This window comes from Numida meleagris, chromosome 3 (assembly GCF_002078875.1).
Source record: "Numida meleagris isolate 19003 breed g44 Domestic line chromosome 3, NumMel1.0, whole genome shotgun sequence".
NCBI lineage: Eukaryota > Metazoa > Chordata > Aves > Galliformes > Numididae > Numida > Numida meleagris.
Window position 1 is genome coordinate 53,763,207 of NC_034411.1, and position 14,066 is coordinate 53,777,272.

The window sequence follows — 14,066 nt, forward strand, 5'->3', positions numbered from 1 at the left end:
ATTCAGATTTGCTTGTTAGATGAGGTAGGAAATACAAGTATTTAAAGCTGAATTTGGAGCCAAAGGCACAGTACACTGTGATGTTTGAAAAATCTTCCTCTCTTCAGCTTCACAGTGTAGAGTTGGTGCTGTGTGGAGCTGCAGCTAATGGAATTTTCAACTCTGTCTTGTAGCTGAAGAATCTCCTCCAGCTTGGTATCTTTTATTCACTGGCAGCTTGCCTACTATGGATAGATGCTTTACTCTTAAGTAGAAGAATAACGATTTTTCCTCTTAAGTATGTAAGTTATGTACAATGTAGAATCTGAGTCTATTATCTAAGAAAATGTAAAAAATCTAAAACCAAAGGCATAGTTTGATGAGCGAGGATGGAAATCCTGGATCTAAAGACAGTGTGATTTTTACACTAATACAGGCTTTTTTCCCCTGGCTGTGAATATGATACCAACTTCTGCCAGATCATTTATAACACAGGAACAACTGCAAAATTACATATAACAGATTTATTGAACAGTAACCTTATCGAATTTCTGAGTGTCACAGAACTTAATGTAATTATACGTACTGCTAGCATGCATGCTAGTTCTGCTTAGTGACAGAAATAATAATAATTATTCACAGTAATGAAAAAAAGTAAACCCTGCAGGTATTCAGACCATGTAAGAACTCTTCCTTAACACAGCTGAATAGATAACTTCTCTAAATAAAATGTTATATATTTAAAATGTCTTCATTAACAATAAAATCTCAATGGCAGCACTGATGAACAAAACACACTAAAGCTAGTGTGCGGATTGTCTACATACTGATCAGAAAGGCAACAACTGCATTACCTTCACAAAACTGGGAGAAATGCTGATGAACTTATACATCATTTGCAATGATATGAACATCACAGCAGAATAAATTTACTTCCATGTTTCCCCAGTGTTTTCCTATTAAATAAGGCAATGATATAAAGCATACCATCACAACAACCTGCTGAAATCTCTACAGACTGAGTCCTGACATTATGCAGTACTCAGAGGAATGTGCAAAAGTAAACACCTGGATTTGCACTTTGATTCTTCATTGTGTACAATAATAATAAAATAATTAAAAGCTACCAATTCTAGATTCCAGTGGCAGGAAAAAAAAAACCCACAAAATAAAAGCTTATGCAAGAACGCAAACTGAGAAAGCTGTTTCTTCAGCCTGTGGTGCTATTTGGAATATCTTGAGCATCTGCTAAATGTAGTTTTTGGCTGAAGCACGCCATTAAGGAATAATGTTTTCACGTACAGATACAATATAAACAAGATAGCATTGTTTAATGTAATGTTGCTACACTTAGTCCCTTACCAGGTATGCACCAGTACAGACTAATTCAGTTCTACTGAGTTCTGTACTAGCTTTCAACCATTAGTTTAATCTTCCTCGTGGAGATTAAAGCATCACTTACCTACAGCTTTAGCTGGCAGATCAAGGGGAGATGACAGAGGAAATTTATTACTATTGCGTGGTATTGCATTTCATTTGCAGCATTCACTAGATCTAGCCTTGAACAGCTTTTCACAGATACTGCACTGATATCTATATTCTCTGTATCTCAAGTCCCACTTTACTCAGTGCATACAAAGCATTGTAAAATCAGAAATAACCAGATGGAATGCAACGCTCCTCACCTCTATGTATTTTTAGCTTATCAGAAGCACAGAGGCAAAATCAAGCCAAGGCAATTAGCTTTGTCTTTTTGATGGGTTAAAAGCATGCATTTGTGCAGTTACCAGAGCACGGCTAAGTAATCAGTGCAACTGTAGCTCAACTCTAGAAATAAAAAAATGTTAACCCAATATTTGCAGTAAAATTAGTGATACTGTTTCTACAGGGGGAAAAAAGAGGTAATACGATTCATTTATCAGTGGGACAGAACATTTCTGAATAATACAAAAGAAATATTATGTGTGTTTGGTCCAGAGTTTCTCAGTGAGATGCACGTGAAAAGGCGCTGTTGGCTTTGTCATCTACAATCAACACATTGTCTAAAGTGCTGAATTCTAGCTAAATAAATTACTATACAAAAAAAGTCCTGTAGTTAAATGTTAAGATCCAGTAACTTCTGTATTGGGAGAACGTAAAATCCAAGCTATTTTACAGTACTAATTTCAAAGAAGGGACATTATTGAAAAGATTTGCCCCCCAAGGAAGACACCAGTTACTCCAGAAATAGACTGTAACTTACAGTTAATAATTATAATACGCAATAAGGATAATATAAGGAAATGGGATAATAATAAGGAAAAGGATACATAGATGAATTCAGTTCTTCCAGCTGCAATATAAATGTTAAAATTATCAGAAATGGCATTTCAGTCAAATGCAGTGATTGTGCTGATATAATGAAAGAAATACATTAAAACAACAATGGAAATCATTAATGGTTTGGGCTGAAGTGGTTTCCTTTTTTATCAGACATGCACTGAATTCTATAAGAACAGAACTAAGTCCCAAAATGAAATTTAAATCTACTTATCTCAAGAAATTTTAACAATTTCAACAATGAAATCTTAAATGTAGTTGTTAATGAGAATTACATTTTTGCAATTAAACACACAAGAGAAAGGAGAAAGTGTAGAATATATAGATCTAAGTTCCTTGTGTGGCCTTCCACAGGTGCAGGAGGAAAGGCCACAGGAAAATGATCATCATTCTCTGATACATAAGCCGTATCTAAAAATGCCTGCATCAGACCATGTACAGCCAGAATGCTCCACTCACTAAATCAAGCAATAGTCTACAAAAAGAAGAAAGCAACATAGCATATTTTCTCAAAATGAAGATGAAGCAGGTAAGGCTTCCATCTTGACTTATTACAAAACTATGTTTTCCTCAACTGAACGTTTCTTAGGCTGTGATCTGTGCACAGAATCGCTGTCCTTCCAGTACTGTTTTATTCCTGAGCCCAAGTCTGTGGACCAAGTTCTGTGTCTCCTGCCTTCCCTGTACTTACATCTGATAGCAGCCTATCCAGATTGGAGTCACTGGCTAGTTTTCTTTTATCTTCAGGGAGTTCTTCCAGCTCCCCGTAGAGCTCCAGATTGAGGCGGGCAAGTTTCTCCTGCATGCTCCGCACATGCTCCATTTGCTCTATGGAACATTCATTTCCTAAGAGGACAAATGATAACGTTAGAGAAGGAAAGCTGAAAGAACAAATGGAAGTGTGAAGATGACAGCGTTTTACATCAGAGAAGGTAAATCTGGTGTTCAAACTTATAATTTGCTCTCTAAATTATTTCTTCCTTTTTCATTGCTGAAGTTTCTGTCATTCTGTCTGGTGTTGTGTTGTCCTGAATTTTTGATAACCACCGAACACACTTAACAGCTTTTTTAGAATATACATTTCACTGGCTATTTTCTCTCCCACTTAAGAAGCCTCTGTATTTTAATTTTAAATCTGATACAATAAACTTTCTTCACAATTTTGATTAGTCCTGATATTTTCTTAATATAACTGATTCTTTATGTATTATAGACTTCCTATGTTCTCTTTTCAATCAGTGTGGAGGTTATGTGATGTGCTGACCTAACACTGAACTTGCAAAAGCATACGTGAGTTTTTCAAACGTTCGTCAGCAGTGGAAGTAGGAAGAATAGTAAGATATGTTAACACAGAAGAATAAGCTGAATATAACACAATTAGCAGAAGATCCATGAGTAATTACCAACAGTCTATAAGGCATTAATACACTGCAAAATCAGGTCTTAAATAATGTATTTCTTATTATATTTATACTAACGTAAGTGGTTTTAAATTGGTATCTTAAATCCACAAGCCAGAGCGCGTACTTAGTGTGCCATGTAGGCTGGAAGAAACAATAAAATGGCGTCTGAATAATCTCACAACAAAGACAAACGTACAACAGCACTGTCATTTAAAAACAGGGTATGATCTATTAAGTTATATTAAACTTGAGTTCATATAGCAGAGACTAATATTAAGTTAAACTGGCAGTTTGTCCATATAGCACATTTATTTGCAAATGTTACCATCGTATAAAGGCAACCTTTACATGTAGACAATTGACACGCTTACCAAATGCTTGAAGTTTGCCAGAGTGGAAGTCATTCAGGAGGCTGAGAAGTCCCCTTTCCATTTCCTGGACATCTGATACATCTGTGAGGAAAGAATGCTGGATTGGTGCTGCCTGGGCCCCTTTTGCTTCGCCTCCTGGAGGTTTGGCTTTCTCTTTTATTACTCTGAAGAAATGAAGTGGTTAAACAACAATATTACTTCCTGCTTTCACTTCCTTTGAGAGTCTGAAATGTAGGATAATTTGACAACTGGGCTGTGAGATGAAATGGAAAATGCGTATTTCAGTTATTCCGTTCAAATTAAAAAATGGATCACAAGTTTGTCTTGAGAATAAAGAAAAATCACTATCTTGACAGTTTGATACTGCAAAATAAGGATTCCAACAGTCTGCTTTCCTACTAAGGGTGGAAAACAGGAACAGGGCACACGTATGTAATAGCCATCTTAATAACTTGAAGATTATATTGCAGTATAAACACAAATGAACATGCAGTGAATATGGAAACTAAATGCAATTAACAATGAGAAGTGGCACATTCTGTCTCTGAGTCAGAGACAGACTGCATTCTACGCTAATGCAATTCAGGTAGGAGGCTGTTTTCATCCCTCATTTGCCCATCCATGTGTGCCCATAGCCCTTCTCTCACATCAGACTGAGTGCTTCTGCAGCCTTATGGTGAGCCAGTTCAGAATCTGATTCAGTGAAAAGCTGAGCCTAGGAAGTAAAACAGAATTCTATGGGACATTTTTAAAAAGGAAAAAAAAGAGGCTTAGCGAAGAGGCTTTAATTAGTGAAGATAAAGGGTTTACAGCATAGTAAACCCATTCCTTCCCATGAACATTTCCTATTAGGCAATCATCGTTCTGTTTTGAGAATAACAGCTTCTATGTCTGTAAACATCATATAGACTACATTACCTATGTGCTGAACTAAGTGATGGTCCAACAGTTATCAATGCTGGTTCATCACTGGGCAATAGCTCGCAACTTAGGTTTACTTTTGGATATTTCTACTTCAGTTTCAGAGTTAAAGAAATGTTTGTACACCAGAAAGGTCATCTATTTTTTCCAAACATATCTGAAGTTTAATACAATACAGTACTACTGCCAGGAAAAGTTATTTCATTATATTCTTGCAGATGAAGTGAAAGTACTCCTACACTGCTACTGTAGCAACAATCCATCCTCACGTTGTTATGTCAAATACCATTCTGACTTGGAAAGTTTGAGCAAATGGTGTGATTACTGTTTTCACTGATAACTTGAACATTGACATTCTTCTTCCAGAACTCACTAGCTAGTTCCAAAGCAGGAACAGTCTCCTCTCTGGCCCATACTGTGGGCTACAAGGACCACATTTGTAGTGCATTCCAGAAGAATGATTTGTAGAAGTAAATACACAATATATTTTAGTAGCATATATAGCTGTTGTATTATGTGACTAGTTCTTGCTTGCAAAACTGTAATAGCTTCTAGATGCTGCAAATAGTAATGGATGTAGCATTATACACTAGAAAGCACGTTGTAAGGCTATTCTGTTTTAACAAGAGACCTTCAGCAAAAGAAACGTAATAATGAAAAGACGTGAGTGGGCTTATCAAACTTCAAAAGAAGCCAGGGCCTCCACACAAGGCCAAATTGTCTCTCTGGGAGTAGATCAGGATGCAACAGGCAGACATCAAGATACTCCCCTCTATCCTCCTTATTTCCCGATGCCCCAGTATATATCACTAAAAGGCAGGTTGCTAAACTTATCTCTATTCAAGGACAAGCAGATGTTCAGAAACCATGGCTGAGTGAGCAATTTTTACGATTTTGGTACCTATAAATTACTTATAATAGGCATTCTCCTACTGAGCATAGGTCAGCAAAGAAAGTTCATCTAGAGGGCAGGTGAGGAAGACCAGCTCCTATTTTACTTTCAAAATTTCTCATCACTCATTGATCTGCTGTTTCTGCCATGGCCAAGAAATCTATTTTCTAACATGCAAGAATATTAAGATGCTCAAGTGGAAATACACGCAGCATCAATAACACACAAACTATTCCAAAGTTGTGCTTTTCTAAGAGCTGAATGCCTCCCTCTGTAAGCAAGAGGCCTAGGTGCTGCTGCTGCCTCTGACAGCTCCCCAGACAAAAGCGTCTGGAAATTCCTGTTCCGGCTCATCCTGTTCAACTTATGTCCTTCATTTCCTGCCCTACTAACCAGATCCAATCTTGCAGTCATGAAATACTTTATTTGCTCCTCACACCTGTATGGCTGGGGCTCTTCTATCTCCCTAATGATGTCCGTATTTGCCAAATTTAATCACCCAATTCTTGTATTTGAAAAGTCACATCAGACTATCCAACTACATCATTATAATCAGGATGAGCCTACAACATTATTTAAGATTATATAAAAGTGTACAAGAGGAGCATGGCACAGCTTCCTCCTTTGCAAAACAACTATTCTGTCACATGAAAAACAATTTGCTTTGTTACAGGCATAATGGGTTATTTTCCCAAGCCTGAATCTCTCGTTTCTCATTCCCTCTCAGCCAGCTTGCACACCCTTTAGGCTGTCCTGCACTGCCAGGTCTGTGGCTCATTTCATCGAGCTTGCAGGGCTTACCGTTTCAGCTTTGGTTTCTGCCCCGGCGGCTGTGGCGCGGGATTGGAAAAGGCGGTGCTTTTGCTGACTGGCACAGAGTTCTTCTTGGAGTTAGCAACCTGCACGGGGTGGGCGGTGGAGGACTTGGGGCTTCTCCTCTTGATTTTCCTTTCTTCCATTTCCTCTGATTTACTGCCTCCAGACCGATTTCTTATCCTCCAAAAGGAAGGAAAACAAAGCAAGAAACATTACAGTGCACCTCAACAGAGTTCTAGTTCCTTCAAAGCTGAGCAGTCGCTTATTTCTTCTAGTGGGAAGATCCAGTTGCCAGGAGGATCTGCCCGGGCCTGTGAGCCCAGCAAAGCAGGCAGGAGCTCAGATCTCCAGCGCTGCCTTCAGCACGCAGGTCACGTTATCGATCTCAAGCTCTGTGTCCCGCTACTGGAACACACCGCGACTGCTCAGGTGCACACCGGTCAAAATCCCGAGAAACAACACCGGAACGAGGACAGCCGTTCAGCCCCGCCGTACAAGGCAGCGGCCTTGCTGGAGCTCAGTCTGTCGTTACGACGGATCCAACTGTCGGGCGCTGGCCCGTTACATGCTTGTGACACCGCTGCCGCTCCTCACACGGACAAGCACCTCCTCCAAAGCCCAGGGTAGGGCACGTCTAGTCCCAGGCCAGCACTTCACACCCCGCAGCGTCACTCCCGACACACCACAGCCACCCAGAAGCACACAACCCCACTATAGACCAGCCTCGGCGACCGCGGACGGGCCGGCCCCGCCCACCAGGGCTGCGCGCGGACCCCCGGCCCAGCCGGCCCTCACCCCGCCCCCGCGGAAGCGGCAAGCGCGGCGCGAGGTCACGTGGCCGCGCGAGGCATCGTGGGAGCCCCGCCCCCTCCTTGACGGGAAGGGGAACTACCGCCCCCAGAGTCCCCCGCGGAAAGAGCCTGCCGGCACTGGGCGGGGCGGGGCGTGCTCTGAGCATGCGTGCAGGGGCTCTGAGCATGCGTGCAAGGGCGCGGCTGCGAGGAGGATGGGGGCTGGGGGCTGTTCGCTGTTAGCGCTGCGGGGGGCTGTCCTGAGGGAGGTGAAGGGGAATGTGAACGGCTGCTGTGAGCGGGTGTCCCTGCCCGAACGTCTGGTTGCGGGGCTGCAATCTGCAGAAACAGAGGAACGGGAACGGGATTGTCTGTGCGCGCTTGGCGCTGTCTCTCTGCTCTCGGTGCTGGGCTCTTGTCAGTTGTAGGTTCTGTGCTCCAGGGGGCAGCATCACTTCGTGCTGCTCGTGTCCTTACGCCTCGGGTAGCTTGCACCTTGCCCGTCGCGTTTTTTAAGCTTTAGAGATAAATAACATCAGATGGATAGGGAAGGTCCTTGCTCTCTCATGCAACTTGATGGATGTTCCCAGAGCAGTATTTAGTTTGTGCAGTTCTGCCTTCTCTGACCTCGATTCCAAGCTTATGGAGCTGGTTTACTAGACTTTAAGTTCCAGGGCAGGTGTCATTAGCGGGGTGTGCCGCCTGCCTGCAGTATTAATGAGTTCAGGTCCCCAGAGACTATTTCCTGGTGCTGCCTCCATTGCAGAGGGACTCAAGCGATGGCGTTTCCAAGCATCACTTGTCTCGTCTGGGCTCCCTGATGTCGATGGCTTTGCTGACTTGAATGCTTTGCACATCCCTCGTCCTTCACTGCCATGGTGTGCAGCTTGGCACTGTGTCAGTAGGTTTTCTTCTGAGAAATGAACTTACCAACTAATCTCTTAAGTTACTTCTCAACTTGAATTTCATCTATTTGCATTGAGTTTTTGCTTTCTGCCTAAGACATGTATTCGTAACTGTATGTTTTCTGATGAGAACTCTCAGATTTTGTTTGCACCCCAGCTCTGAAGGGTGACAAAATCGGTACCACTCAGAGTGGAAGCATTGCCCAGTGTCTTTGCTGGTGCTGGCATGGTATGTCTCAGTATAAAGCTATTGGGCGGCTTGACAGGTGTGCAGATAAGATGTATCCCTCCCTCTGTCTCAACTTTCTGTAATATCAAAATACTGATTCTCTGGTTGTACACTGACAATGAACCTTCTTCTGGATCTTGAATTAGATTCGAGGCACCACTAGCTATAACAGAGCCTCAGAAAGACTTCCACTGGATGTTGCAGTTGTGAGAACTCAATGATCACTTTGAATCTGAGAAGTGGTGCTGCCAAAGGGAGGTTGCATTTGCAGTGGATGTCAGATGAAGGACACGGACCAAAGGTCATCTGGAGACAATTGTGCAGTAGAAGTAATTCCTGGGTAGCTGCATACAGTCTGGATCTGAGGTGCCGAATCAGTTCTGATACATTTTGAACAGTTTTGTTGCAAGAGATCTGAATCAGAGGTTATCTCTGATAAACTGGAGTTTACTAATGGAAATGCTGTCTAGGGGGGCTTTCACATGAAAGCTATGTGTCTCACAGGAAAAAAAGCACAAGTGAAAAGAAAGAATGTAACACTGGAGACATATTATACAAAAATGTAAAGGGGCAAGACTTAAGGGAAAGGTAGAAAAGCAGAAACATTTACTATCTTTCTGATTCCTTAACACAAAAGGCTTCTGCTATGCAGCTTGGCATGCATTACAGGAAAACAAGAGCTGGCAAAATTCAAATAGGCAGTAATCTGGTCATCAACTCTCAGCCACAGGGCTGCCCAAGTAGAATCCTCATTCACCCATACATATATATATATATACACACATACACATACACACATATTTACGAGGGCTACAAGAAATGGAAAAAGCAAGTTTTGCAGAGATGTTTTCATAGGTATTTGGGAGATTTGTATAAGATAAATGCTGTTTCTCTAAAGTAACTTCTGAAGAGTTTGTATTCCTTCCTCTCATTTCTCACATGGTGTGTAAGCAAGTAAATGTACCCTCCTTGCAGTTTGTGTAGGGAGGGATTTTTTTTTCCCGTGATTAATGGTGTTCTGTGTGTAGAGAATGAGGAAGAGAGGCTTGACTGTGACGTTGCAAGATGACCAGGTATTCTTTGTTTCTTCCAAAGCACTTGAAATAGAATGCGTTCTGGACTTTTTTAAATAAAGGGGATTTTTCTATCTCAAATGTAAACATTTTTTAAAATTTCTTCTATATTCAGAAAGCATTTGGGTTCCACTGTCAAACTTACTGCAATTTAATCTCTCAGTATGAGGAATCAAGGACTTACGTAGCTATTCTTAAAAACAGAGTGTATACAGTGTATGATTTCCCTCAGACACCCCAGGAATGACCTACAAATCTTAGTATGCAGGTTATGTTTTGCTTCAAGTACATTTGTTATCACTATCCAGTACATTACACTAGAATTGTTATTAAAATGTCTGTTCTCCACTTCAGTATCTGGTTTATTGAAGCCTACAGGGGCAGGTAATTGGGGAGGCATCAGACTTTATTCTATGTTCTCATAGTGAAAGTAATTTTATAGTGAATAATTTCTGATAAATATTAATAATAAGTTCAGAGCAAAGAATCAAAGGTAATGTGGTCTTGTTGTGTTACTAAAGCTCAATTCCAGATAACGCTGTTACCTGGAATAAAATAAAGATATACATTAACCAGGAGGGAGACAAAAAAAGTATGTTTTGGATTATCTCCATTTAGCTGAGCTTTTGCATAATTTTGTATTGTAGTAATGATTCGCAGTTTGGAAAATGCTTTTTTTTCTCTTCCTTTACAATGTTGTTTTTGTTTTTTTCCCTGGCAACACCAGCAAGCATTGCAGTGGTAGCATTTGTGTATGCTTACTGACTGAAGTGATGCAAGGGTGAGTGTTTTCATAGGAACAATTTTAATGTTAAAGAAGCAAATTAAAAGGTTCATTGAATCTGAATTTATTTACATGTATATCTCCCTGCAAACTAGAGGCCTACCTTTGAAGATGCTTTGAAGAAGAACTTCAAAGAAAAAAAGTCTGTATTTTGCTTTGAGATATGCATGCAAATAAATCATATTCTCCTTTTTGAAAGCCCTATTCAGTTAATAGGAGGTGGTAAGTACGTTCTCGAGGCTTCCAAAAGAGTGATGAAAGCATGTTGTTCTTTGGCTTATATCATTCATCTTAGGTGTATTTCACAGGGTGGTACCTTATACTCTTAGAACCATGACATTGCTGTAGTGTCACCTTCCAAAAAAAAACCAAACAAACACAAAAACCATACCATGGGACATAACCTCTTCATGTGAAATGAGGTACTTATTTCTTTTTTTCCAGTGAGCAGTATAACAAAGTGTGTTTATATTTGTCAGCCAACTGTGTGCGGAACAAGGCAGCAAAGTTAAAATGATATATAAAGAAAATGAATTAACACTGGAAATAACATGGATGTAGAACTGTGTCAGTTAGGCATGCAGTGCTTTGCAGAATGATGATATGCCCTGAAGAGATGTCACTGAAAAAGTGCCAACGTATGTTTTTGTATTCTCTTTCTCTCTCTCTTCACACTATGATTTGGCTATTTAAATGAATGGTTACTAGAGCAGATAAATATTTAGACTTCTGTATTATTACTTATCAGTTCCTGCATCTCAAACATGAATAGTCCCTCTGAAGTCAGTACTGTTACATAAGGGAATGAGTAGCGTAACAAATCCACCCCTATTATGTGTGTATCCAATGTTAGCTTACTGCAAGAAAATCAATACTTAGTTACCGAAGCGTTAAATATGTGACCAGTTTAGAAACAACAAAAATCTAATGCCGAATGTACATGTTGTATAAACAACCTCCTAGGGCTAGCAACATAGTGATTCATGCAACCACAATGGAATAACAAGGGGAGAAGGGGTGGGGAGGGGTGCAAACAGAAGATACTTGCAGAATTGCTCTGAAAGCAGAATCTTTTAGGTTATGGGTAAGTCTGCCTCTGAGGCTCAATGCTTTTTTTGTTCTGTTTGCCCCAGTTTCCTAGTGTAAGCCAACCTCTTTAGCTCCATGCCAACATTCTCCCAGGACTTCCTTAGGCAGTTTTGTTCCAGCCTTCCTCACTTCTGAAGCTATCTGCTTGAGTTGTGACCCAGTCCCTTCTCTTTGTCTAAATATATCCTCCGTTCTCTCTGGCCCTGCTCTAGCCCCTTGCTCAAAGGGACACCCTCAAAGACTGAGGTGATCTCCCCAAGATCTAGGAACTCCCTGGGAATGAAAGTTGATTCTACTCACTCTGGCAGGTTTGATGGATGCCACCAGCAAAGGCAGCTCTGCTGGTCAGAGCAAAGGTCCATATAGCTCAGTGTCCTAACTCCAAAGCAGCCAGTTGCAGATACCTGCAAAAAAAAAAAAAAAAAAAAAAAAAAAAAAAAAAACCACAAAAAACACCAATACAAAAACAAACAAACAAAAAAACCCCGAGAAGCTGGCAAGCATATATGGTATTACCTCTGAATGCTTTTTGGTCTTCAACAGGTTTGTGGTTGAGCATTCTAGGGCTCTTAAAGGCTTGAATGGCCCAGGCCAGCCCCCTGTGTCCCTCTGCCCTACTTCTCATGGGACCAGAAGTCCCTTTTCAGCACAGACCAGGGCCTTCAGTTGCTGCCTGATCTATCGCTGCAAGTGTGCCAGCCTCCAGCTCTAGCCCTGCTTGGGAGGGTACCTTGTCTCCAGCCCTGCCTTCTGCTGCTCCTCACTGGATTCCCTGGTTCAGGGCTTGCTGTGTCTGAGGCTGTTGGTGGACATTGTTGTGGGCACCTGGTGCTGCTCCTAAGTTTTCCCAGCTATGTGTCCTGAGCAAAGGAAGTCTATTCTCCTTTCTGAACTCCAGAAGTTTTCCCCTGTTAATTTTACTTGTGGAAACCTTCCCTCATACTCTCCAGGCCTTGTCTCCCAAGATCTTCTGGGTCTCAGCATTTTTTTCTGAAGAGTTCTCTGAGCCTCTGGAAAATCTCGGCTTTCTTTCCCAAGACACCTCTATAGATTGAATAGGAACAACTGTCTACTGCCTAACTCAAACAGTGAATCTTCTTCCTTCAATTTAAAGGGGTTATTTTTTTTTATTGCTGAAGATAACCAAAAATGGTTCTAAATATGCAGGAAACAGGACTGCTACTGAAATTTTCTTGCATCTGGCATCCACAAAGGGAAGCAGTAACAGTTAACGCTCTATTCTATGTTGTAAACAGCTAAAAATGAAAGGAGACTGTGACAAATCTTCTATTTGGTGCTACTGATGTTACTACTGGAATCTTTGGAGCAGGGGTGAGGGACTGAAGAGGAGAAAAAGAGACTGCTAACATGCTTTCCAGGTTGCACTTGTTAAAACATCTCAGGAAAAAAAAAAAGCCTGGAAACTAACTGTGAGCTCTAAAGTCCTGATTCAGTCTAAATTCACTGGCAGCATCTCAGTCCTGTTCAGTGGTTTCCCATGGATGATGCTAGTGTAGGTATCAGATCAGCTCCTTCATTACCCCAAATGCAAGAGGTCTGTACAGAGGATCTAACAGTTTGATGATAGCCGATGATGCAGGTAGGTGGCAATATAGTATATCTTTGTTGAGGAGGAGAAGCTGCTCAGTTTCCTTCTTCTATATGCCTGGAAAATCACGTTGGAAAAGAAAATGTTATTAATATGCTCCCTGTTTAGTCTGGATTTAATATTCACAGAAATGTGGAAATAGCTGCTGGGAAGTAACTCCTGAAGTCACAGCATCTTGGGATAGGGAAAGGTTTGCAGGAGATCTCCAAGTCAAAGTAGGGGCTCTGAGCTCAAACCGGGTTGCCCAGGGTTTTATCCAGCCTATCCTGAAATCCTCCAAGGACAGAAGTTGCACACATGTTCTGCAGCACAGCCTCTTGCTCAGACCAGAGCCGTTGACACATCTATTGTGGTTTTGTCTTGAAACCTTCAATAATGGTGATTCCACCGCTTCTATGGATATCTTGTTCTAGTACTGCACTATAGTTCCAGTGAAGATGTTTTTCCTTAGACAACATTCATTTGATCACCTTCTAGATACATATCACAATGTAATTTTTAGTAATGTAAAAACATGCTAATTTAATGCGTATTCTGCATTTGTTCAATGGATATAGAAGCCATTTTACATCCACATTTGCTTGTCTCTAGGTATTTGGTTTAAATATTTGTAGCATGCATTAAGATCTTCTGAGGCAAAAGCAATTTGGGACTGTAAATTAGTTGCTTCACTATTAATGCTCACTAAAACTCCAGCTGGAAAGGAGAAAGTCTCTCACTGGTTCTAACAGCACCACCAGTACTTCAGGTCTAATTCCAAATCCAATACAATTTTTCAGATTCTCTCAGGGATGTAAAACTAAGATTAGTGAGAAATGCATTGGAAGTTTACTACTGTTTAATATGTTCTCTTTTGAATCATTTTAAAACAATTTCCAAGGCTTT

General features: G+C 40.9%; 1 protein-coding gene and 1 long non-coding RNA gene across 3 annotated transcripts; one reads left to right on the forward strand and one right to left on the reverse strand.

The window, feature by feature from the left end:
* Nucleotides 489–7,535, reverse strand: CCDC28A (coiled-coil domain containing 28A). 2 transcript variants are annotated; one of them, XM_021390137.1, is made up of 5 exons: nucleotides 6,687–7,534; nucleotides 4,073–4,236; nucleotides 2,990–3,144; nucleotides 2,289–2,311; nucleotides 489–1,244 (listed from the first exon to the last, which is right to left on the reverse strand). In XM_021390137.1, the coding sequence occupies exons 1-5, from the start codon at nucleotides 6,842–6,844 to the stop codon at nucleotides 1,190–1,192; spliced, it is 555 nt and encodes a 184-aa protein (XP_021245812.1). In that variant the 5' UTR covers nucleotides 6,845–7,534; the 3' UTR covers nucleotides 489–1,189. The 2 variants fall into 2 exon arrangements, with proteins under 2 accessions (XP_021245812.1, XP_021245813.1); XM_021390138.1 differs by lacking the exon at nucleotides 489–1,244 and adding an exon at nucleotides 1,251–2,068 and having other exon boundaries at nucleotides 6,687–7,535.
* LOC110395564 lies at nucleotides 2,318–3,464 on the forward strand. Its single transcript, XR_002436454.1, has 2 exons — nucleotides 2,318–2,827; nucleotides 3,046–3,464. It is a non-coding gene; the product is annotated as an uncharacterized LOC110395564 (long non-coding RNA).